At 47.1% G+C, this 26,318-nt stretch overlaps 1 protein-coding gene and 1 long non-coding RNA gene across 2 annotated transcripts in view; one reads left to right on the top strand and one right to left on the bottom strand.

The window, feature by feature from the left end:
- Positions 1-8,424: 8,424 nt before the first annotated feature.
- The window catches only part of LOC147102520 (uncharacterized), a 32,258-nt gene continuing 14,364 nt past the window's right edge, over positions 8,425-26,318 (top strand). Inside the window, exons 1-5 of the mRNA XM_085965034.1 lie at positions 8,425-8,554; positions 15,586-15,631; positions 16,991-17,116; positions 21,299-21,395; positions 23,826-23,890. Coding sequence (XP_085821160.1) covers positions 8,511-8,554; positions 15,586-15,631; positions 16,991-17,116; positions 21,299-21,395; positions 23,826-23,890 — 378 coding nt within the window. The 5' untranslated portion in view covers positions 8,425-8,510. The remainder of the gene's footprint in view (positions 8,555-15,585; positions 15,632-16,990; positions 17,117-21,298; positions 21,396-23,825; positions 23,891-26,318) is intronic.
- LOC147102519 (uncharacterized) overlaps positions 8,456-26,318 on the bottom strand; it is a 42,970-nt gene continuing 25,107 nt past the window's right edge. Inside the window, exons 3-4 of the long non-coding RNA XR_015073284.1 lie at positions 16,876-17,067; positions 8,456-9,221 (exon numbers count right to left, since the gene is read on the bottom strand). This is a non-coding gene — a long non-coding RNA (uncharacterized LOC147102519). The remainder of the gene's footprint in view (positions 9,222-16,875; positions 17,068-26,318) is intronic.

The raw sequence follows: 26,318 nt of genomic DNA, 5'->3' as shown, positions 1-26,318 counted from the left end.
GAAACATAGAAGATAGGAGCAGGAGTAGGCCATTCGGCCCCTTGAGCCTGCTCCGCCATTCAATGAGATCATGGCTGATCATCCAAATTCAGTACCCTGTCCCTGCCTTCTCCCCATATCCCTTGATCCCTTTAGCCTCAAGAAATATATCCAACTCCTTCTTGAATATATTTAATGAATTGGCCTCCACTGCCTTCTGTGGTAGAGAATTCCACAGGTTCACCACTCTCTGGGTGAAGAAATACCTCCTCATCTCTGTCCTAAATGGCTTACCCCTTATCCTTAGACTGTGACCCCTGGTTCTGGACTCCCCGGCCATCGGGAACATCCTTCCTGTATCAAGTCTGTCCAGTCCTGTTAGAATTTTATAAGTTTCAATGAGATCCCCTCTCATTCTTCTAAACTCCAGCGAGTACAAGCCCAATCGACCCAATCTCTCCCCATACGTCACAAGGGAAAAGGAAAGTGAAAAAAGGGGGACAATGGCCCCAATTTTAGCTCAGAGGTGGGGAGGGAGCGGTGTGGGGGGCTGTTTTGCAGTCAGAATACCCGGAAGAATGGGTTTCCCTTGGGCCCTGCTAAATTTAATGGCAGGACCTCATTAACACTTTTTGTCTCTATATTGTGGCTGCAGTCTGCCATGTTAAGAGGCTGGCTGTGTGTTCGGCGGGTAAGCCGTCAGCACCAGAATACAGTTGGGGAGCGGAGAGGAGGGAGGGAGGGATCAGAAAAGCCGGATTGGGGGAGGGGGGGGGGTCAGAGGCCTGGAAAATGTACAAGATTGGAGGCCTCGGGGTGGGGGGGGTGTGGAGATGGGAGGCCTCGTGGGACGGAGGGGGGGAAGTGGCGGGAGGTGATTGGAAGGATCGGGGGGAGATCAGAGGCTGCAGCTGGGAGCGCAGAGAAGGGAGGTAGGGATCGGAAAAACCGGGGTGGAAGGTCGTGGGCCAGGGAACTGGGGGGTGGGGGGAGGTCAGCGGGTGTCCAGTCATGGCGGGAGAGGCAGAAGCAGGATCTAACAGGTAACTGGAAAGGCACTTGCCTGCTGGATCCAGCAGTACTCGCCTCCCTTTAGCTGCCGGGTTTTCCAAGGCCTAGGAAACGCGGCTGGCCAGCGTTAAATTTAAAATGGAGAATAAATCTGAGGTACGCAGCCTCATTATAATATTTAAATGACCAACCCGCCTCCTGGGAGCGGATTGGTTGCCCGCCCCTCGTCCCGCCTCCGTTGAAACCAGAAGTGGGCGGGTCCGAGGCGGGTTGAGTTCAGATTTGAGATTTTTAACATTTTAACATCTCACCTGACCCAAACCCACCCATTTTGGGAGGTTAAAATTCCCTTCAATGTTTGTGATGCCCCACATGTGTTGGTATTACACAGTCATTTTCTTTTATCAGTTTCCTCATATTCATTTTAATTTAGTATTAACTTTCGATATATAAGTAAATGTTATATCAGATATTGGATAAAATGAGCAGGCACTGCCTTGATCTTTTGCTTTGTTGCAGGCGAGTGAGGTGTCAATTGAGGATTTTGGGAATTCGATTCTGGCCGCCTATGGCCTCCTCTCATTGTTGGGGGACGTTTGAAAAGGGAGTGCTGGAAACGCAGCATTCAGTATCGGAGGTTACGGAAGGGGAGTCGCTAAGGGTTGTGACTGTTTTTGTTCCGGGTACCACAAGTCGGAATGTGTATTGGAGGGAAAAAATTTCAGCAACAGTTGAAGAACAAAGTCGCCCAGCTTACGACGAGACACTGCTGATCGCTGATTTTACTGTTTGTATTGAGAAAGAGTCCTTTGTTAACAAACCTGACACTCAACCATGCTTCCCAGAGAAGGCTGGGTTCAGGACAATTCTCCAGGTGAGGAAAGGGAGCAAATACCCATACCGGATGCATATCGTTCCCTGAACCCTGACTGAGCATATATTTAACACCAAAGAACCGGCATGAACCTGTTGGGCCGAATGGCTTGTTTCTGTGCTGTAAATACCACGTAAAGAAGCTGATGTATCAGCGTACAGGAAGAACATAATTGGAATAACCCTTCTGAAAAGCAACACTGTGAGTTGAGGCCTATATTGGTGACAGTGAAAGTGAGACCGACGAACAAGGACATTAATACTCCGACATTGCGAACACCAACCGAAACCTTACCAACCAAGGCTACGCTACAATGCCCAATTGCCTTTCCAGGGCCTGCAAGGGGACTGCCTGCCACCCCGATTCTGGAGACTTAATAATCTGCCGTTTATACATGTACCTGTTGCCTTTAATTTTTCAGCTTGGGCTAACACTTGCTGTTTACGCTGTACCCTGAGGCAAATGAATAGTGAATTCCAAAGGTTGGGTACAGCACTTACTCACTGATGGGGAAAGTAGAAGATGATTGCTATTTGACAGGGTGAAGCAGCCCAAGCAGGAATGTGGCAAAATAAGAGTAGATTTAGGGAAATACATTTAAACGTGTTATTTTTCATTATTATTATTTGAAGAGCTTTTGCATAGATGTCACAGTGATTAAGCTTCTTGTAACAACAATGCTTAACCTTATCTGTGGTGAACACAATTCAGATTCAAGGGATGATTGAAGTGAATTGATCAATTTCATTCACTCACTTGAAGAGGAACTGAAGGATTTTGGACTTTTAAGAGAAACTTAAAGGATCGGCTAGAAACTGATGAATCACAACAAAGGCTAGAACACAGAACTGTTAAGCTTGACTGTTCAAGAGTGCACGATGGTTTTTACTCACTGCCTATGATGTCTGGTTAAAAGTATCTGTCTGTAGCCTTAGTTCAAGATATGGCGCACTTTCGAAGGACGGGGAGAGATAAGGAAACATAACAAGATGGCTGTTTTGTTTTGAACCTTGAGAAAGGAAGAGAGAAAAAAAAACACACTGTGGCGTACCGATCACAGAAAGGACACAATCCGCTTTTCGGTCCGTAGACTATAAATCAGGCGTCATGCCTTTAAGAAGGATCGCACCTTTAAGAAACTCGATCTGCAACATAGTTAAGCCCAGAGCGGGGGAGGGGCAGTCTAAGCTGTGGACTGATGAAAGACAGTCAGACTTGGTGTAGTCTCTGACGCCATTTTTGTGTTCAACATGTGGTCTCAACAATTAAACCTTTTCTGTTGAACCTCTCCGAGTTCAGTATATTTTGTTAGGAGTACGTAGACTCCTACATTGGTGACCCCGATGCTCAGGACGACTCCTAAGCATAACCATGGCTGACACAAACGCAGTTTCTGTGAAGCTGCCGGAGTTCTGGGAGAACCTAGCCACCGCCTGGTTCCTTCAAGCCGAATCGCAATTCCGGCTCCGTGGCATCACCACCGGCACAACGATGTACGACTACCTCCTCGCCTCCCTGGGCAGCTCCACAATCGCGAAAGTCTGGACAACACTACAAAACCCTTCGGAGGAAGGCAAGTACGCACATCTCAAGGCCGCGCTCCTTAAAAAATTCACAGCCTCCCAATTCATACGCAACTGCCACCTCCTCGACCTCCCGGGCCTTGGTGACTCCACGCCGTCAGACTTGCTCTCACACGTTTGCTCTGACCGACGAGAAACCGCCTGGCTCCCTCTTCCGCACGCTCTTTATCCGCCAACTACCCCCCAGCATCCGCCCGGCGATCGTGGCGTCCAGCCTCACGGACCTCGAGGACCTGGCCAACGAAGCCGATAAGCTCCTGTCCGCCGGCTCCAACCACGCCGTCACCCCCGACCTGGCCTCCGCAGCGTCGGCGCGCGCACCACCCTCTATCGCGCGGCCACACAGCTCGACCATGCGGCCCCCCAGGCCCCCACGTCCCCCAAGCCCTCTGACCCAGGGCTACTGCTACTTCCATACCCGGTTCGGCGCACGGGCATGCCGCTGCAGCCATCCCTGCACGTTTCCAACCGCCCCCACACCGGCCTACACGATGGCCATGGGGCAAGCAGGCGCGCTGCTGTACATTACGGACAGCGCCTCCGGACGCTGTTTCCTATGCAACACGGGCGCGCAGCGCAGCATCATCCCCGCGTCCGCCCTCGAGATCCAGCGAGGCGGCCGCGGCCCTGCGCTGGCTGCCGCCAACGGCACCGACATCCGGACGTACGGCACCCGCACCGTCACCATCGACCTCGCAGGCCGCCGCTACCACTGGGAGTTTATCACCGCCAAGGTGCTCTCCCCGCTCCTCGGTGCGGATTTCCTGTGCGCCCACGGCCTGTTGGTCGACATGCCTCGGTGCCGCCTCGTGGACATGAACACCATGTCACCTATCCCGGGCGCCATGGCCCCCCCCAACCCGCCGAAATGGCGTGGCAGTGCCGCGCCCGCTCAACGGACGACTACTCAGCACTCCTGGCTGAGTTCCCAGCCCTCACCAACCCGACCTTCTCCGCAAAAGTTGCTAAGCATGGGGTAGAACACTTCATCCCCACCACAGGCCCACCGGTGTATGCCCACGCCTGCAGGCTGGACCCGGCCAAGCTGGAGATCGCGCGGGCCGAGTTCGCCACAATGGAACAGCTCGACATCATCCGCCGCTCCAACAGCCCCTGGGCCTCCCCACTCCACATCGTCACCAAATCCGACGGGGGATGGCGCCCCTGCGGGGACTACCGGCGCCTAAACAACGCCACCACGCCGGATCGGTACCCCATACCGCACATTCAAGACTTCTCGGCTAGACTGGCCAGCCACTCAGTCTTCTCCAAAGTCGACCTGGTGCGCGGTTACCATCAGGTGCCAGTCCACCCCACGGACGTCCCCAAGACGGCCATAATCACCCCTTTTGGGCTATTCGAGTTCCTTTGAATGCCCTTCGGCCTCAAAAACGCAGCCCAGGCCTTCCAGCGGCTCATGGACTCGGTCCTCCGGGACCTGAAGTTCCTCTTTGTCTACCTGGATGACATCCTGGTAGCTAGTTCCTCCAAGCAGGAACACATCGAGCACCTCCGCACCCTGTTCCAGCGGCTCAGTGAGCACGGGCTCATCATCAGCCCAGCCAAGTGCCAATTCGGCCTCAGCAGGATCGAATTCCTTGGCCACCACATCACGCAGGACGGAGCCATTCCCCTGCCCGCCAAGGTGCAAGCCGTCCAGCAGTTCCCCCGGCCTACCACCATCAAAGGCCTCCAGGAGTTCTTGGGTATGATCAACTTTTACAACCGCTTCATTCCCGGAGCGGCCTCCCTCATGCGGCCCCTATACGAAGCCCTCCGGGGTAAGAAAGACAGAATGGCGATCGAGTGGTCGGCTGACATGTTGACCGCTTTCGACTCGACCAAAAAGGCGCTCGCCGACGCCACCATGCTCGCTCACCCACAGCCCAATGCCAGGGTGGCCCTCACCACGGACGCCTCCGACCACGCGGTCGGCGCCGTGTACGAGCAGTGGGTCGACAGGGCCTGGCAACCGCTGGCCTTTTTCAGCTGCCAACTGCGCCCCCCGGAGGCCAAATACAGCGCCTTTGACCGCGAGCTCCTCGCACTGTACCTGGCAGTCCGCCATTTTAGATTTCTTCGGGAGGGCCGCCCCTTCACCATGTTTGTCGACCACAAACCCCTGACATTCGCGATGGCAAAATCTGCGGACCCGTGGTCAGCCAGGCAACAACGCCAGCTCGCCGCGGTGTCCGAATTCACCACGGACATCCGGCACATCTCCGGTCGAGACAACGTGGTGGCCGACTGCCTATCCCGCCCCGCCGTCCACGGCGCCCACCTGGCAGTGGACTATGCTCAACTGGCAGCGGAGCAATGCACCGACCTCGATCTGCTCTCCGCGCCCACAACCCTCCCAGGGCTGCGACTGACCGACGTCGTCTGCGGCCCGTCCGCCGTCACAGTCAAATGCGACACCTCCTTGGTGCAACCCCGCCCCTTAGTCCCGGCGAAAACGGGTGTTCGACATCGTCCACGGCCTCTCACACCCCGGCACCCGCGCGTCCATTAGACTGGTGGCCAACCGATTTGTCTGGCGCGGCCTGCGCAAAGATGTGCGCGTCTGGTCCAGATCCTGCATAGCTTGCCAGCGTGCCAAAATCCACCAGCACGTCAAAGCCCCACTCGAGGAGTTCACCGTGCCAGAAAGAAGGTTTGACCACGTCCACATCGACCTCGTCGGCCCCCTGCCGCCATCACAAGGTCACACGCACCTGCTGACAATCGTGGACCATACCACCCGCTGGCCCGAGGCCATTCCACTGACGTCCACCACCACCGCCGACATCGCGAGGGCGTTCATCGGGACCTGGGTCGCTCGGTTCGGCGTCCCCTCCGACACGACGTCGGATAGAGGCCCGCAGTTCACTTCTGCTCTGTGGGCCGCCATCGCCCGAAACCTCGGGGTGGCCGTTCACCGCACCATGGCTTACCACCCCCAAGCCAACGGACTGTGCGAGCAATTCCACAGGTCCATGAAGGCGTCCCTCCACGCCAGCCTCGAGGACGAGGCTTGGATCGACCGCCTCCCGTGGGTGCTACTTGGCCTACGCTCCGCGGTCAAGGAAGACCTGCAAGCCTCGGCGGCGGAACTCATGTACGGCCAGCCGCTGCGCGTACCCAGAGAGTTCCTGCCCACCGCCACGACCCCCTGGTCGGCTGACCAGCAACGCCGCGCTTTTGCCAACCGAGCACAACAGTTCGCTCCGGTACCCACCGGCCGGCACGGCGAACCAGCAGCCCGCGTACCACCTAGCCTGCACATGGCCAAATTTGTTTTCGTGCGCCATGACACCCACCGAGGACCTCTACGGCCCCCATACGACGGACCCTACAAGGTACTCCAGACGGGGAACAAGTTCTTCCTCCTCCAAGTGGGCGGCAGAACTGACAAGGTGTCGGTCGACCGGCTCAAGCTGGCGCACCTAGAGCCCAACGAACCCGTTCAAGTGGGCCAACCCTCACCGCGGGGCAGACCACCTAAGAACCCGACGCGTCCGACCGCCCCGCTCCCGACACCAACCGCCAAGAGCCGTTCCGGCCGTGCCATCAAGCCGCCACGCTGGTTCGTACACTCCCTACTAGCGGATTCTGGAGGGAGCTGTGTGGCGTACCGATCACAGAAAGGACACAATCCGCTTTTCGGTCCGTAGACTATAAATCAGGCGTCATGTCTTTAAGAAGGATCACACCTTTAAGAAACTCGATCTGCAACATAGTTAAGCCCAGAGCGGGGGAGGGGCAGTCTAAGCTGTGGACTGATGAAAGGCAGTCGGACTTGGTGTAGTCTCTGACGCCATTTTTGTGTTCAACATGTGGTCTCAACAATTAAACCTTTTCTGTTGAACCTCTCCGAGTTCAGTATATTTTGTTAGGAGTACGTAGACTCCTACAACACCAGCGACCTGCTTTTGCTAACAGCAAGGGGTGATATAAGATCAGCCATTTTAAAGTGAAAGAAGGAGACGGTCCAGGAGACAGAGCAGAAGAGAATCAAGCAGGATGTCAACGGAGAGTTAACCTCTCCATCTCCCAAAGCAGAAGGCTTTGACCGTGCTGAGTTTTGAGTCGCATTGCTGAGCAAGGTTGTAAGCATCTCTATTTGTAAAACTCACGTTTTAATGTTAATAAAACCAATCAGTTAGAAAAGTTAAAGCCTCGGTTGATCCTCCCTCTGGGGACTCTAAAGAGTAATGAGAAAGATTTTAAAAAGCCCTACACTTGTTTGCTCTAATAAGAGTAGCAGTGGAGACTTTGGTCTTTACCACCTGGGCTTTAAGCATCTCCTGGGTGGAACACAAGGAAGACCTGGCTGGGAGGATTGCTCATGCCTCACGGAACCCACTGTATTTTTTCTTCCATTCATTTCAATGGATGGAAAATCTGGGGGGTTCTGTTACTGAGAAAAAAAATTGGATAAATATTTGAAACAGAAGAACACAGAAGACTATGGGGACAGGGCACTGAGATGGAATTAGCTCCTATTGAAGCGTTCGCACCAGCACAGGCTCTTTACATTGAACACCCCACAACTCTGTGCTGTAACCTCTATGTTTCTATGGCTATGGCAGATAATGGAGGTTCCACTGTAAATATCAACAGGTAATTTGAAACATACAATCACCTACTTCCTACAACTGGCCAATTTTGAACCCTGCTTGTGTTGAATCTGCCCGAGATTTGAGCTCAATACCTGAACAGCTAAACAATCCCACACATGTGAGACTTACAGATAAATCTCTACATTGTCATTTGTACCGCATACAGAGCTATAACTGTTAACTTCTGCTAACTGACCCATGGCTAACAAAGTTTAACTAAAAAAAAACCTGTTTAACCTGCCACATGTAGGCAGGTACTTCTAGGTGTAATGAAATAACGTATAATTAAGATGTAATGAATGAAATGCCCCACAAACAGAAATGTAGGTAAAGGTCATGTGATGCAATTAATATATTAGAACACAAACCTTTGCTTTCCTCAGTGTTCTCGTAAATAGATTGTGTAATGTAAGGTTCCATCGTATTCTATTATAAATCTGACCAGTTGCTGGAACGTGATAAATGGAGGAGAAAGCTGATGTTCAGGAGACTGACCCAGCCACAAGGTAAATGCAGAAAGGGAAATATGATTTGAACGCTGATTACCCGACGAGTCAAGCATGTAGTTCTATGTCACAAGGAACACCTGGCTTTCAGGTAGCTCTTTGAAATGCTCATTACTGAAAACCAGTAAAGACATTCAATGTTCTTAAATCTGCAGCTGTTACCATCACCTGCTTCTCACCTTACTCGGACATTCATTCTACTGTTCACCAATGGGGAAGTTAGAAGGATATGTTGGGATAAAGCTCGAGTGGAGCATAAACACCAGCACGGACCAGTTGGACCGAATGGCCCATTTCTGAGCTGTAAATTCTATTTAAAATGGCTGAGGAAAACATATAGCAGGCTTTAAACAACCAACACCCCCTCAGAACAAGACTGTCCAGTTCTACTCTGGTAGTTCCACTCATCTTGTCTCAGCAAAATAAAGAAAGGGACACGTAACTCATGTACAGCTGTTTACACCTTTAGCAAAAGTCGCTCACGTCAAAGATAAACAGCTCCATTTTGTAGATTTATTCATGATTTGTTTTGGAATTGCAAAGAGTAAATCAGAAACCAGTAAGCTTATTAAGTTGCCTTGTTATATCGTGTCCAGCTATTAGATTCTACCAGGTACATTGTTAATCAGTCGTCATCACTAACAAAGGTACACTTCTTGTGGTCTATCTGTGAAAAAAGGAGATTGAAATTAGCCAATATGATAATCGATTTTTAGAGATTTGTCAATTCTGCTAGCTCTGAAAGTAAAAGAAAGAAAAGAACTTGCATTTATATCGCGGCTTTCACAACCTCAGGACGTCCCAAAGCGTTTTACAGTCAATGAAGTACTTGTGAAGAGTAGTGACTGTTTTAATAGCTATGTGTTAGCTGGTTAGTCTGGTGCTACTCTTGATCCTTCCCCATCAAGCAAATCTTATACTTTATCGTGACCAGACTATGAGAACAATCAATAGAAGCTTTTATTCTTTTGTGCCAGTTTTTTCCCTCGTCTCCTGATGGTGTTTTTTCCTTGCTGATCACCCTCTGGTACATAAGAACATAAGAAGTAGGAGCAGGAGTAGGCCATACGGCCCCTTGGGCCTGCTCCGCCATTCAATAGGATCATGGCTGATCCGAATCTAGACTCACGTCCACTTCCCTGCCCTCTCCCCATAACCCCTAATTCCCTTATCTGCTAGGAAACTGTCTATATCCATTTTAAATTTATTTAATGTTGCAGCTTCCGCAGCTCTCTGGGGTAGCAAATTCCATAGATTTACTACCCTCTGAGTGAAGAAGTTTCTCCTCATCTCAGTTTTGAAAGGGCAGCCCCTTATTCTTAGATTATGCCCCCTAGTTCTAGTCTCACCCATCAGTGGAAACATCCTCACCGCATCCACCCGATCAAGCCCCCTCACAATCTTATATGTTTCGATAAGATCGCCTCTCATTCTTCTGAACTCCAATGAGTAGAGTCCCAACCTACTCAACCTTTCCTCATACGTCAACCCCCTCATCTCCGGAATCAACCGAGTGAACCTTCTCTGAACCGCCTCGAGAGCAAGTATATCTTTTCTTAAATATGGAAACCAAAACTGCATGCAGTATTCCAGGTGTGGCCCCACCAATACCCTGTATAACTGCAGCAAGACTTCCCTGTTTTTATACTCCATCCCCCTCGCAATAAAAGCCAAGATTCCATTGGCCTTCCTGATCACCTGCTGCAGCTGCATACTAACTTTTTGTGTTTCATGCACCAGGATCCCCAGATCCCTTTATACTGTAGCACTTTGCAGTTTCTCTCCATTTAGCTAATAACTTGCTCTTTGATTTTTTCTGCCAAAGTGCATAACCTCACACTTTCCAACATTATATTGCATCTGCCAAATCTCTGCCCACTCACTTAGCCTGTCTATGTCCTTTTGCAGGTTTTTTATGTCCTCCTCACTCACTGCTTTCCCTCCCATCTTTGTATCGTCGGCAAACTTGGATATGTTGCACTCGGTCCCTTCCTCCAAATCGTTAATATAGATTGTAAAGAGTTGGGGTCCCAGCACTGACCCCTGCGGAACACCACTAGTTACTGATTGCCAGCCCCAGAATGAACCATTTATCCCAACTCTTTGTTTTCTGTTAGATAGCCAATCTTCCACCCATGCCAGTATATTACCCCCAATCCCGTGATTTCTTATCTTGATCAGTAATCTTTTGTGCGGAACCTTGTCAAATGCCTTTTGGAAGTCCAAATACACTACGTCCACTGGTTCCCCTTTATCCACCCTGTATGTTACATCCTCAAAGAATTCGAGCAAATTTGTCAAACATGCCTTCCCCTTCATAAAACCATGCTGACTCTGTCCTATTAAATTATGTTTATCCAAATGCTCTGTTACCGTTTCCTTAATAATGGACTCCAACATTTTGCCAACCACAGATGTTAGGCTAACTGGTCTATAGTTTCCAGCTTTTTGTCTACTTCCCTTCTTAAATAAGGGTGTTACATTAGCAGTTTTCCAATCTGCCTGGACCTTTCCTGAGTCCAGGGAGTTCTGGAAAATGATCACCAATGCATCTACAATCCCTACCGCCACTTCTCTCAAGACCCTAGGATGTAGGCCATCAGGTCCGGGGGATTTATCCGCCTTAAGTCCCATTATTTTACTGAGTACCATCTCCTTAGTGATTTTAATCGTGTTTAGCTCCTCCCCCCCCCATTGCCCCCTGTTTGTCCAGTGTTGGGATATTTTTAGTGTCCTCTACTGTGAAGACTGATACAAAATATTTGTTCAGCATCTTTGCCATCTCCATGTTCCCCACCACTAGTTTCCCGGTCCCATCCTCTAAGGGACCAACGTTCACTTTAGCCACCCTTTTTCTTTTTATATAGCTGTAGAAACTCTTGCTATCTGTTTTTATACTTTGCCCAAATGGCCCTTATTCATGTACAAATTTTGAGAGTAGGTGTTTCAAGGCTATTTGACTATGGGGGCATCACAGCTGAGCCTGATGTCCATAGATCCGCACAGAATTGCTTAACAATCAAGTGTGTTTTTTAGGTCCTTTCACATTGCCGCTCGTTTAGTTGTGCCTGTGGGTTGGTGCCACCTGTGCACTGCCATCTCGTGTTAACACTGCTAACAAAATGGCTCTGAGAGAGTGGATTCTGCTGCCAGGATAAGGGAGTTGGTTCTAGCGGTATAAGGACTGGGTGCTGATGTGTGGATGCCACTCTGCCACAATCTGGACTAAAACCATGCCAATATAACAGTGCCCTTTCACACTTTTCTCCTTATTTAGGAGGGGTACTTTGTGCTCATAGTAGCATTACACTCTTAGGCCTAGAAATTCATTAAGGCGCTGCCAGCTTTGCGCCCAGTTAACGCCTAAAGAGTGATTTTGCGCCAAAAATGAGTTAGTGCAGATATTCAGCGCAGCGGTATTGGCGGCGGTAGCCGTTAGCGCTGCGCCGGCACCGATGACGTCATCAGTGTGCGCAGTGCCCCGGTACCGCCCCGAAACCGGCTCGATCCCCATATTTAGTTGCGGCCGCAAACAGCGACCAGAAAACGGGGCCGTGCTGAATCCTTAGTGGGGCGCTTTAAAGGGGAAGGTGCGGCCGGCCGCTTTTTCGGCGGCCGCCTGCCTGCACCTCCTTCCCCGGCCTCCTCCACCCCCCCCACCCGCGGCATTGCTGGCTGGTTTGCGGGAGCCCGGCACTTCTCCGTTGTGCCGGGCTCTTTTGCCGGCACTCGCGATCGGGGCTCCGGCTGTTGCAGGCACCTCCCCCTTAAGAGAAGGAGGAGGCCTGCAGTACCGCAGCCTGCCGCTCCGCAGCGGCTGGCGCAGCGGTGCCAAGAGCGCTGATATTCAGTGTCAGCGCCCCAAGCGGAGGCGGGCACACCCTGGTATAGCGCCCGCTTCCGAATTGGGGCGCTAACAATGAATATCTGACGATCGCTATAGGCTTCCCGCCCAGCGCTAACTTCTGGGCGCTAGCCAGCTGGCGGGGCCATAGTGAATTTCTAGGCCTTAAAGTTTGTTTTATATTAAATATGTGGAGAGTGGAAATTAGTTAGAAACCCACAAACACTGTACACCGCTCCCCCTTGTTTATGTCACTTCTTGGCTAACAAGCTGCACTCTCACCTCCAACTCTATCTCCCTCCCTGGGTGAATGCTCAGGCGGAACTGAACTGTGTGTAAATTCTAAGCTCCAACTCTTAAGAAACCAATCTTTAGGATCTTCACTATATTTAATTGTGATTAATGAGAAATACTTTCAAACACACTACATGGGTAAGCACGGTGGCATAGTGGTTAGCACTGTTGCCTCACAGCGCCAGAGACCCGGGTTTGAATCCGGCCTCGGGCGACTGTCTGTGTGGAGTTTGCACATTCTCCCCGTGTTTGCGTGGGTTTTCTCCGGGTGCTCCGGTTTCCTCCCACAGTCCAAAGATGTGCGGGTTAGGTTGATTGGCTATGATAAATTGACCCTTAGTGTTAGGGGGATTAAATAGGTGGGGTTACAGGGATCGGGTGGGATATGTGTCGGTGCAGGCTCGATGGGCCGAAATGGCCTCTATCTGCACTGTGGGGTTTCTGTGATTCTGTGATCTGCCAGCGCAAACTATACAACACTAAATGGGGGTAATTTTGACTTTGGGTATAAAATGGGCAATATCTGATCAGCTGCCCGTTAAACATCTCTCCTGATTTTCATTTCCACCGTGTTAAAGGTATTGGATATTCAGATTGGCTGGAACAATGGCCATTTGCCTCCAAAATGTTCTTATCCACCACTTGTATTAAGACCCTTGAGTCACTTATGAATTTTTTTAATGTATTTAAAAAGGGCATAAAAACCCAAAAGGAAAAGTGATCCAACCATGGCTAACAAAAGAAATTAAAGCTAGTATTAAGTCAAAGGAAGCAGCTTATAAAGTTGCCAGAAAAAGCGGTCAGCCTGAGGATTGGGATCCTTTTAGAAATCAGCAAAGGGGACCAAGAAATTGATAAAAAGGGAAAATGGAATATGAGCACAAACTAGAGAAAAATATAAAAACGGATTGTAAAAGCTTCTATAGGTATGTGAAAAGGAAAAGACTGGCGCAGGTAAATGTAGGTCCTTTGTAGGTCACGAAGACACAAAAAACCTCCCAGAAATACGAGAAAACCAAGGGTCTGGCGAGAATGAGGAACTTAAAGAAATTATTATTAGTAAAAAAACAGTACTAGCAAAGTTAATGGGACTAAAAGTCGATAAATCCCAAGGACCGGATGACCTACGTCCTAGGGTTTTGAAAGAGGTGGCCATTGGGATAATGGACGCATTGCTTGTCATCTTCCAAAATTCTATAGATTCTGGAACGGTTCCTGCAGATTGGAGAATTGCAATTGTAACCCCGCTATTTAAGAAAGGAGGGAGAGAGAAAATGGGGAACTACAGACCTGTTAGCCTCACATCAGTAGTTGGGAAAATGCTGGAATCTATTATAAAGGATGCAATAACTGGGCACTTAGAAACTAATAGTAAGATTGGGCAGAGTCAACATGGATTTATGAAAGGGAAATCCTGTTTGACAAACCTATTGGAGTTCTTTGAGGATGTAACTAGTGGAGTAGACAAAGAGGAACCGGTAGATGTGGTGTATTTGGATTTTCAGAAGGCCTTCGATAAGGTCCCACACAAGAGGTTGGTGAACAAAATTAGGGCACCTGGAATTGGGGGTAATATACTAGCATGGATTGAGAATTGGTTAACAGACAGAAAACAAAGAGTAGGGATCCTTTTTCAGGATGGCAGGCTGTGACTAGCAGGGTACTACAAGGATCGGTGCTTGGGCCCCAGCTATTCACAATCTATATCAATGATTTGGATGAGGGGGCTAAATACAACATTTCCAAATTTGCTGATGATACAAAGCTAGGTGGCAGTGTCAGTTGTGAAGAGGCTTCAAGGGGATCTCGACAGGCTCAGTGAGTGGACGAGAACATGGCAGATGGAATATAATGTGGATAAATGTGAAGTTATCCACTTTGGTAGAAAAAACGGAAAGGCAGAGTATTTCCTAAATGGTGAAAGATTGGGGAATGCAGATGCTCAAAGGGACCTGGGTGTCCTTGTACATGAGTCACTGAAAGTGAATGTGCAGGTACAGCAAGCCATTAGGAAGGCAAATGGTATGCTGACCTTCATTACAAGAGGATTTGAGTACAGGAGTAAAGAAGTCTTACTCCAATTATATAGGGCCTTGGTGAGATCACACCTGGAGTACTGTGTACAATTTTGGTCTCCTTGCCTAAGGAAGGATATACTTGCCATAGAGGGAGTGCAACAAAGTTTTACGAGATTGATTTCAGGGATGGTGGGACTGTCGTATGAGAAGAGATTGAGCAAACTAGGCCTGTATTCTCTTGAATTCAGAAGAATGAGAGGGGATCTCATTGAAACATACAAAATTATCACAGGGCTTGATAGGGTGGATGCTGGGAGAATGTTTCCCTTGGCTGGGGAGTCTAGAACCAGGGGCCGCAGCCTCAAGATAAAGGGTAGGCCATTCAGGGCTGAGATGAGAAGAAATTTCTTCACGCAGAGGGTGGTGAATCTTTGGAATTCTCTACCCCAGAGGGCTGTGGAGGCTCAGTCATTGGGTATATTCAAAACAGAAGTCGATACATTTCTGACTAGTAAGGGCATCAAGGGATATGGCGATAGGGCCGGTGAATGGAGCTGAGGCAGAAGATCAGCCATGATCTTATTGAATGGCGGAGCAGGCTCGAAGGGCCGAATGACCTACTCCTGCTCCTATTTCTTATGTTCTTATGTTCTTATTTTTACCATAAATTAGAATACAGTAAGAAAGCATCCACAGTATCAAAAAACACAACCTGCCACTGTGACGTATAAATGCTCCAGTGTGACTTTCTGCAGTGTAAATTAGTGTTTCGGAATTGTGTGAAGCTTCACATTTAATGGTAATAAAGAATAAAATGGGATCTCAACGCAACCTACTTGATACTGACTGATTCACGTTCCTGTGTCTTGTATCAGATCTGCAGCTGAACGGATGGCAAAGCTGAGGATCTGGTTGAATAAGGTAAGAAGCTGTGTACCTGTACTTGGATAGAGAACTGGTTGGCGGACAGAAAGCAAAGAGTTGGAATAAACGGGTCGTTTTCTGAGTGGCAGGCAGTGACTAGTGGGGTACCGCAAGGATCGGTCCCAGGACCCCAGCTGTTCACAATATATATTAATGATCTGGACGAGGGAATTGGATGTAATATCTCCAAATTTGCAGACGACACAAAGCTGGGTGGGAGGGTAAGCTGTGAGGAGGATGTCGTGAAACTCCAGTACGATTTAGACAGGTTGGGTGATTGGGCAGAAACATGGCAAATGCACTATAATGTGGATAAATGTGAGGTTATCCACTTTGGTGGCAAAAACAGGAAGGCAGATTATTATTTGAATGGCAATAGATTGGGAGAAGGGGAAGTGCAAAGAGACCTGGGTGTTCTTGTGCACCAGTCACTGAAGGTAAGCATGCAGGTGCAGCAGGCGGTTAAGAAGGCAAATGGTATGTTGGCCTTCGTAGCGAGAGGGTTCAAGTACAGGAACAAGGATGTCTTGCTGCAGTTGTACAGGGCCTTGGTGAGACTGCACCTTGAGTATTGTGTGCAGTTTTGGTCGCCTTACCTGAGGAAGGACGTTCTTGCCATGGAAGGAGTGCAGCGAAGATTCACCAGGCTGATACCTGGGATGGCAGGAATGACGTATGAGGAGAGATTGGGTCGATTGGGATTATACTCACTGGAGTTTAGAAGATTGAGAGGGGATCTCATCGAAACCTATAAAATTCTGTCAGGCCTGGACAGACTAGATGCAGGAAGGATGTTTATGATGGCCGGGGAGTCCAGAACCAGGGGTCATAGTCTAAGGATAAGGGGTAAGCCATTTAGGACTGAAATGAGGAGGAATTTCTTCACCCAGAGAGTGGTGAACCTGTGGAATTCTCTGCCACAGAGGGCGGTGGAGGCCAGTTCATTAAGTATATTCAAGAATGAGTTGGATATATTTCTTAAGGCTAAAGGGATCAAGGGATATGGGGAGAAGGCAGGGACAGGGTACTGAATTTGGATGATCAGCCATGATCTCATTGAATGGCGGAGCAGGCTCGAAGGGCCGAATGGCCTACTCCTGCTCCTATCTTCTATGTTTCTATGTTTCTATGTCTATATTTCTTATATCAGCGCCTATATTATCAGTTAGCAGGGGCCACAAATACAGAGATATCATGCTTTAGAACTTCACTATAAAATACGCAAGATGTTTGACACTCACCCAGTACAAGCACAATATAGGGGCAGGATTTGTTGTCATCTGACAGTAAGCAGGTTATACCAAGCATCGGATGAACTGAGCGTGATTCTTCTTTCTTTTTGTGTACTGAAAATAGTTTGTGCTTCAAGTGAAGAAGAAAAATCATGTTCCTGAAGAACTCCAGAAAGGACCGATAAAGATCGTCGCTCATTTCTGTAATAAAGAGTACAGCAAAATCTTTATGGATTACAATACACTGGAGGTACAGACTTGTGGTTACTGTGTGATGGAGGGTGAAATGCAAGTGTTAGTTTTAATCTCTGTAGACAGCCTCTGTACTTATTTTAAATAATATTGTTATACACATTACTCGATTTCCGATGCCACTGCTGATTGATACAACATGATACTAGATGTTCCACTGGGTACACCTGCGTGGAATGTGATAACCAATGGTGGGGGTTGATGCCTTTTGTGAACATACTAGACGATTATCTCTGTCCCCGGGAGGAACCAGTGGCCTGGGTCAGTACTGTATCCAGAAACTACAGGAGCTGAGAACAGATGCAGAAGGAGATGGCAATCCCTAAGAAAATTGCCAAGATATGGTTCCCCAAAAGTATCATATATGAGGTAGATGGCGCAAGTGTGAATGACACAAAGAATTGGATTTTCCTAGGAGCGGACTTCCGCCCACCCCTCTGGCACTGCCATGAACCTATTCCATTTTCCTGGTTTGGGTTCATTTACCCATGCAGTGGGCTCCCTGTTGCCAAGCAGGAGCCAGGCAGTGCCACTGAAACTGGCACAAGTAAGTGAGTGGGGGCCAAATTGCAGGGACAGGAGGCCCCTATGGCTCTATCCTCTCTCCATGGTTGCATGTTGGGGTCATTACTGCCTCTACCCTGGGCTTAATGCCACCTTCCACCAGGTGGTTCTGGAAGTGGTAGTAACAGGGGCTGTCAGGAGGGAAATGGGACAAAGGCTAAACTCACATACATGCTGGGAGGCAAAAATTGAAACATTTTCATTTCAAGGTGATCCATAATCAGATTCTAATTTATTTTAGGTTATCTATTATCTATTATCAACGGACCTACACATGTAACTGTGGGCTACAGCTCAACATCAACCCTTGAAACATCAACCTTTTCCCACTCTACAGCCAAATACCTTTGTCTTTATCTCCTATGTTCCCTCTTTGCCACCATACCCTCACTGATCTGCTATCTTATTACTACCTCAGGCTTGAGTTGATACTGGCCAGCTTAATGCCTTCTTTCTGCTTAAAGCTGGGCATCCTCCAATATACTCATCAAGTGGTTCACTCAGAGCAACAACGTAAACCTCTCATCATCTTTCTTTCCACTCCCCTTGTCACTCTACCCTGGTCCACTTGGTGGGTCTTCTACTCATCCTCTCACATATCCCTCATGTGAACAATGGTTTCCCTCTCCGTGACCTTATCTTGGATGAGTGACTCTTTACCCCTCATCAAGGCTGTCCTGTGTAGTTACTCATTCCACCACGCTCCCTAGGCCACATTCTGTGGTGGCATGTGGCCCTCAACCCTGGGTCTTGTCTTGGCCTGTCAAATTACTCCTCTGGTATTTACTCCTTTTCAGAGCATCTCACCTCTCTCAGCTGTCCTTCAAAGTCCTCATTGCCGTCCATCCTCACAAGCTCCCCCCACCCCCCACATCATCCTTGCTTGAATCTGTTCCCAATTCTTCTCACTCAGCACCTACACCAAGCGACTCCTCATGCTCAGTTATTTCAACCTCCACCGATAGCCACCATGGCCCCTCTCAACAACAACTTGTATTTTTTACAACAACTTGCATTTATATAGCGCCTTTAAAGTAGTAAAACATCCCAAGGCACTGCACAGGAGTATTTTAAGACAAAAAAAATTGACACCAATCCACATAAGGATAAATTAGGGCAGGTGACCAAAAGCTTGGTCAAAGATAGGTTTTAAGGAGCGTCTTAAAGGAGGAAAGAGAGGTAGCGAGGTGGAGAGGTTTAGGTAGGGAATTCCAGAGCTTAGGGCCTAGGCAACAGAAGGCACGGCCACCAAAGGTTGAGCGATTATAATCAGGGATCCTCAAGAGGGCAGAATTAGAGGAGCGCAGATATCTCGGGGGGTTGTGGGGCTGAAGGAGATTACAGAGATAGGAAGGGGCGAGGCCATGGAGGGATTTGAAAACAAGGATGAGAATTTTGAAATCGAGGCGTTGCTTAACCGGGAGCCAATGTAGGTCAATGAGCACAGGGGCGATGGGCGAACGGGACTTGGTGCGAGTTAGGACACGGGCAGCCGAATTTTGGATGACCTCAAGTTTACGTAGGGTGGAATGTGGGAGGCCAGCCAGGAGCGCGTTGGAATAGTCAAGTGTAGAGGTAACAAAGGCATGGATGAGGGTTTCAGCAGCGGATGAGCTGAGGCAAGGGCGGAGACGGGCGATGTTGCGGAGGTGGAAGTATGCGGTCTTTGTTATGCTGTGGATATGTGGTCGGAAGCTCATTTCAGGGTTAAATATGACACCAAGGTTGATCACTCTGCTCTGGCTTCTCTACCCTGCTGTCCTCACTTACTTTCACCTTTCATATAAATTCCTCCACCCATATTCATGGTCATCATGCAAGGTCTTGTCATCTTATAACCATTGATAAGGCCATCTCTGATCATCTTATTACTGGCTTCACCATCCATATCCATACATAAGAACATAAGAAGTAAGAGCAGGAGTAGGCCCTATGGCCCCTCGAGCATGCTCCGCCATTCAATAAGATCATGCCTGATCATCGACCTCAACTCCACTTTCCCGTCCGATTCCCCTGGAGTCCGAAAATCTATCTATCTCAGCCTTGAATATACTCAACAAACATACCAACAATCAGCATCTGGCACTGATAAGTCAGCATTTTGCGGGGCCTGCTTAGCATATCAGCCTTTGCTGATACAAATCAGTGCAACCCAGCAACCATCTGCCCCGCCATCCCACTATTCCCAAGTCCCTAATTCATAGGGTAAGTCCCGCCCATGCTCTTTGTAAATGCCCAGTGCTAATGGCCCTGATCATTGCCTCTGTTAACAGAGACGGGAACTCTCATTAAAACCATGTGTCACAAAGCGGGGAAAAAAATCATGTTTGGTTCAAATATCTGAATGGCCCATTTGAGCCAATCGAAAACTAAGCCTATATGCTGGACATGGTAGGAAAAGCTACCAATCAACAAGCAGCAACCACCACATAAGCAAATTGTTCAATTTTATTTTCAAAGGTACCATCAATAAACCAACAAATACCTCAAGACTCACCAATCAAAATGCTCAAAATTCTGCTTTAGAGCCATTGGCTATATAAATCTAAAAATTAAAGTTCTAACATAATAATAAACAAATACAAAAATAAATAATTCTTAAAGAAAACTCCAAATTTAGACACAAACCTACTCATTTAATTTAGGAAATTCCTGTAATAACTTAGCTGTGCCCAGGCCTGTCCTTATCTCTGGGTCCTGGGTCAGGAGTATCATTAGGTTCCCACTGTTTCAATGTTCACTTGGGTTTTTCCTGCTGGTATTTCACAAGTTCTGAGCAATTAAGAGGCGGTTATTTTTATGCTTAGCAAAACTTTTCTCCTGTCAAAAGCTCATTTCCGCTACTACATAAATAAGTGCGTAAGTAAAGTCAGGAGTTTGTGCTGTCCAACTTTGCGTGTCTTCATGGCAACCACTGTACTGTCTGACTGCTTGTTTGACATCAAGTCATGGGTGAGCAAGAAATTTCTCTAATTTAGTGACAGATAGTTGCAGGAAGAATGACACACAGATCCTTTTTTAATCTTTTGAGCAACACCATGACAGATCAATGATCATTTATGATATGCTATCCGTTACATGCCATCCGTCGACCTACTCTGAGCAATGCCGTGGGATATGTGGTAGTGAATATAAAGATATGGTCAATAGAGGATGAGGATAAGGCTGCATTCTAATATCTGAGTCAATGACATTTAGAACTAGTGAAATTTATAGTGGGATAGAACATTTCTACAGTATACCTAAGATTAGCTTTATTACCCATAAAATAAAACAGTTTTTCCATCAAAAGTGTGAAATTCACTTCAAATGTGCATGAAAGTTGTAGCCATTACAATTGTAGTTGTACTTGATAAGAAGATACCCAGTGTTCATAATAGTTAAATATTCCAACTATCTGCCTAAGCTACCATTAGAGGGCACCATTGCTACTGGTTAGAGGGGCCACTGTAAAAGACCTTAAATGTTTCAGCACTATTTTAAGGTTTTTTACTGTCGGAAATGGACTGGTTTGATTCACTCTCAGTGATTTATTACCCATTTTAAAGGATGTCACAGGATAATAATGAAATGTGGCTGCAGCTGGAAAGAAGGTCATGTTACTTTTTGTGTTCAGGATGTCTATAACTGGCTGCTCCAAGAAATCCGTGACGCTGGACACTTGCCTAGTAACTTACTGCTGAAACATGGCTCAAAAGAGTTCCCTCTTAAAGGTAACATGGTATGGTTATAAAGGTTAAATCCGAACTACTATTAAACTAGAACTGCGAAACTGTGAAACATTCGAAGCTGTATTATAATTCAGTCTTTAATCAAGAAAGGATTGCTATTCCAGCTCTTCCCAAGGTGAAAGTATAACTTGACAAGGAGATAAGCATATCATTTTTTTGTAGTGAGGTTGCATTGACCTGGTTGGCCCAGTTGGTGTTCAGTTTGGATTTCACATCTCGCTCTCAAATCACATTTTTTGAAATTGGATTTTTGTCCCCTATGAGCACCCATACCATATTTTAATTAGTTCAGTTTAGTTCACATTCAGGCTTGCTTTTCTCTAGTCTCTGCTACTTTATCCCTGCTTGTGCAAAAATAACTAACATAAACTCTATGAAATGGCGCAGTTTTAGGAGAAATACTTTCCTGGGAAGTAAAAGCAAAGATAAATTTCCTAATGCAGTGGAACTCATCTGTAATACAACATCTCCCCAACCTCCTAGATGTTTAATTAGAACTTGTCCATTAATTAGTTAATGGCTTTAACAGTGAAACAGGTCTGGAAATGCTGAAACATTGCCTGCAGAATGGGTTGAAGATCACCATAGTGAATAACAGGCAGATGATTGACACCAAGGATTTTCATGGCCGGAATTTTGAGGAGGAAGGCGGGTTGGGGGCGGGGGTCTCCGAGGCGGGCTGGAAATCCAGGAAGCCGGGTTTCCCGTAGGCCCTGCCGACTTTAACGGTGGGGCCTGATTTCCATGTGAGGCCTCAGTTTACCGCCCGCAGCTAGCCAGAGGAGGGAGGGAGGGATCAGGCCGGGCCATTAAATGGATAGGGGGGCGGGTGAGCCAGTGCTCGGGGGTCTGACCGTGTCGTTAAAAGGAGGTGGCGGGGGGGGCGGGTGGAGAGGGCAGAGATTGGAGGGTGGAGAGGATCGGGGCTGGAGCATCGGGGAGGTGGGGGCTAGGTGGGGGGAGAGATGCTTTGATGGGGCCGGATGATCGGGGTGAGTGAAGAGAAGGTCGGGGCCGGTTACCGGAGGATCGTGGCCGGCTTCAGCATCGTTGTTGGGGGTGGGGGGGGCGGGGGGTGAAGGCCGGGGGTGAAGGCTGGAGTCCTCGGGAAGAGGTCTCTGATTGCGGGGGCTGGGTTAGGGAGGGTCCCTGGATCCAGGAGGTAGTTATAAAGGCAATTAGCTCCTGGATCCAGCAGTCCTCGTTTTGCTTTAACTGTTGGGTTTCACGAATTTTGTAAAACCCATCCACATGCAGTTAGAAGCAAAATGGAGGTTAAAAAAGAGGCTTCCAGCCTCATTATAACATTTAAATTGGCGTCCCGCCCCCTGGGAGCGGGTTGGTCGCCCGCCCCTCATCCCGCTTCCTGTCCCGCCTCCATTAAACCCGGAAGTGGGCGGGTTGGAGGCGGGATCAGGTCGAGAATCCCATTTTTAGCAATTTAACTGTCCCCAAGTTCCAAACCCATCCCTTTTCTTAGGTTAAAATCCCCCCCCCCATATTTAACCGTTCAATTTTCCATGTAGATGACCTTCATTTGAAGGGAAACAGTTGGGGGATTTAATTGAGACGGACGCATCAAGGTGATTTCTTGAAACTCACATTTTGAGTCACATGGCGACAGCTAAAATAATTTAAAAATTATTCAGAAAGAAGATTAAACATCAATATCGGTTCTGAGTTGAGCAGGCAATGGTTAAAAAAATGGTGTCTTCTAAATTATCATATAGTTTTTCTTTGTTGTGAATCAAGAAAACATCTAGGATATTTAGCTCCGACGTTATTCTGTGTGCATTTTATTTACAGATCATATACAGCAAGAACAGATTGAACACACAATTTGTGGATTCCTTATTTTCTGCAACTTCCCCCTTCACTATTGCAGCCATGCATCTGCTGAATTCAGGCTCTCTTTGATAGCAGTACCACATGGAATTAAATGGCCTGGAGCAAAATCTCTTAACATATAAATGGCAAATTTTAAAACATATTGTAATTTTTTCCTTTGTATGGCTCATTGGTAAAAGAAAATGTGAGGCTGGAAAGGCCTTCAATTTTAATATTCCAGATATGGCCAGCTGCTGTGTTGATGAGAGGCTGCACACATGACTCTGTGAGGTATATTAAAGTGCTGTTTGTGCTGTAGTAATTTGCATTAACATGAAATAATAAATGTATATTGTTTTATATTTTTAACGCAATTGTCCCTACGCCCATTAACAGGTTATATAGTGGACAGTAAAATTCGTAGCTTATTCTGCTTATCAGGAAAACCTCTGCAACTAACACATGATTTTGTCACATATGAGCTGTGAGCTTTTCTCCAGGAGTGGAATAACCCGCATCCCTCTGCTCCTCACTGTGCTTCACCGATGAATCTGCATAATGGGCCTTTTCGTCTGACTTTTGTAGCGAACACCAAGGACATCCCAGTAACAGACATCGTCACTCCATTGGAAGTGGAAGAACTAAAAAGGGTAAAATCGTTTTTCTTTTAAAAAAAACTGGCAGAAAAGTTCAAATGCGTGCTGCAAACCTTCTAAACTTGTAAGTCATGCATGTTCAGAGCGAAGAATGATTGTGTGGGAATGGGGGATAAATCCTGACTAAAGTTACCTAATCAACACTTAGTTGGTTCAAACATACCTCCATTATCTGCCTTCCCAACTATCCACCAAAACTATCATAGGACAAAGCCTTGTTTCTTTGTTATCCATTAGTACTTTTCGCTCCTGTACCCAGGATACTGCTAGATCATATGTGACAGAGCAAAATTTGTATCAACAACAACAACAACTTGTATTTATACAGTGCCTTTATCTAGAGAAGGGCCTCTGCGGGCAGATAGTTCCGCTTTCTGCAGAACCTCCGCCTGCAGAAAACCCTTAGAAATCTTACGCCAGGATAAGAGTTGAAAAAAGTCCAAAAAAAATGTTTTCACTCATTTATCATTTAAAAATACTTTAAAAAAGGTAAGTTTATTTTTAGCCCCGTAAAAAAACTTTAATTATTTTTTTCAAAAATTAACTTTTTGTTGAATTATTTAATTTATTGTAATTTCAACTAATTTTAAAAATGTGATTTAAAAAAAAATTTCTTTAATGTTTTACTGTGTTTTTGGGGTGATCTCCATTCATATATTTGACAGGTCTATCTGTCAAGTGTATGAAGGGAGATTCCCTTCTCCTATTGGTTCCCCATGGCCCATGTGATCACAGGGATGCTTGCAAACCACATGCACCCCTGGGATACGTGGGCCCTGCGCACTTGGAGTTGGAGAGGCCCAGGAGTGGAAGTGTCCGGACCTCGGGAGCCCTCAGGTAAGTGCGTAGATTTTTTCCAGATCAGAGGCCTCCGCACGCGGGAAGCCTCCGATCGGAAAATGCGGCCCAATGTTCTTATCAGATTTTTGAAAAACAGGGGAGTCAAGGGTTACGGGGAGGGGGCAGGGAAGTGGAGTTGAGGCCAAGATCAGATCAGCCATGATCTTATCGAATGGCGGAGCAGGCTCGAGGGGCCGAATGGCCGACTCCTGCTCCTATTTCTTATGTTAAGCGTTGAACAAAGCAAAATGCAGCTACAGACAATAAACAGATGTAGAGCTTATTTCTGCCTTTAGATTAATGTAAAGGACCAGCAAAAAGGACACTGTCACAAGTAGCAATAAAAAAGAAAGTCTTGCATTTCTATAGTGCTTTTCATGACCTAAGGATGTCTCAAAGCGCTTTACAGCCAATGAAGAACTTTTGAAGTATAGTCACTGTTGTAATGTAGGAAATGCAGCAACCAATTTGCACACAGCAAGTTCCCACAAACAGCAATGTGGTAATGACCAAATATTCTGTTTTGGGTGTTGATTGAGGGATAAGTATTGGCCAAGGCACCGGGGAGAACCCCTCTGCTTTTCTTCAAAATAATTCCATGGGATCTTTTATGTTAACGTCACATCCGAAAGACGGCACCTCCGACAGCGTAGCACTCCCTCGGTACTTTACTGAAGTATCAATAAGCATTGGCTTTCAGCTCTCAAAAACCTTTCAAAAATTCTTTGGCGAATTTGACATAGTGAAAATTTTTGATGCTCTGCCAACTATAGACAGAGGTGGATATGGCCGAGAGTTAGAACTACCGAAAGCCAGGACCCGAAGTCAGTGTTGTCCTCTCTGGACTAAGGATCTCACATCCTTACAATGTCATAGGGTTAACCTTCCTGTTACAAAACTAAAACCATGCCGATAAATAAAGCCCATTGGAATTCATTATTAAAAGGAGTCACAGATAATTGGAGATGTAGCATGCCTTTGATTTCATCGGTGAGGAAGACCAATATAATTCATTCAGCCACAGCTGAGTAAACAAAAGTTATCAAGTATTAATTGAGCTTGGTTGAGGATGAACTGAGAAAATAATATTGCCGCTGTGATGCTGCAGTAAATTCTTCCACAGCCATTGGAAAAATTATAGAGCAGTGCTTAGTCAAAAATAATAAAACACAAAGAATTAAAATTCAAAAATCTTTAGCAGTTTTGCATTGTCCTGTAGGAGTATTTTGACAGTGAATCACAATTACGATAATACCTTTAGACTGGCCTAACCTGATCAATAATGATGGCAGCCACTGAAGATGGTGACGGAATGTAAGTCTTTGAAGGGTTTCAGAAATGTTACTTTCATGAAGCTGCTTTAATACTCTAAAACTGGCTACAAAAGGAATATTAGCCTCTTTGGATGACAGTAGTAATGGGTAATATGATCACTTCTCGTCAAACTGAGGGCAAACTGACAAACCTGGCCTTTGCTCTCAAACTTCAATCATCCTCTAGCCTATCCTTGTTGGCCAGACATTAATAATTGCTCGGCTTGCGTCCACTGCACTCACAAGTTATGCTTCCTTGTTAGCTTATT

Source organism: Somniosus microcephalus, chromosome 22, assembly GCF_052327205.1.
Source record: "Somniosus microcephalus isolate GS21.2 chromosome 22, FLI_Smic_1.0, whole genome shotgun sequence".
Classification (NCBI taxonomy): Eukaryota; Metazoa; Chordata; class Chondrichthyes; order Squaliformes; family Somniosidae; genus Somniosus; species Somniosus microcephalus.
This window is presented reverse-complemented; position numbering and strand designations above follow the sequence as displayed.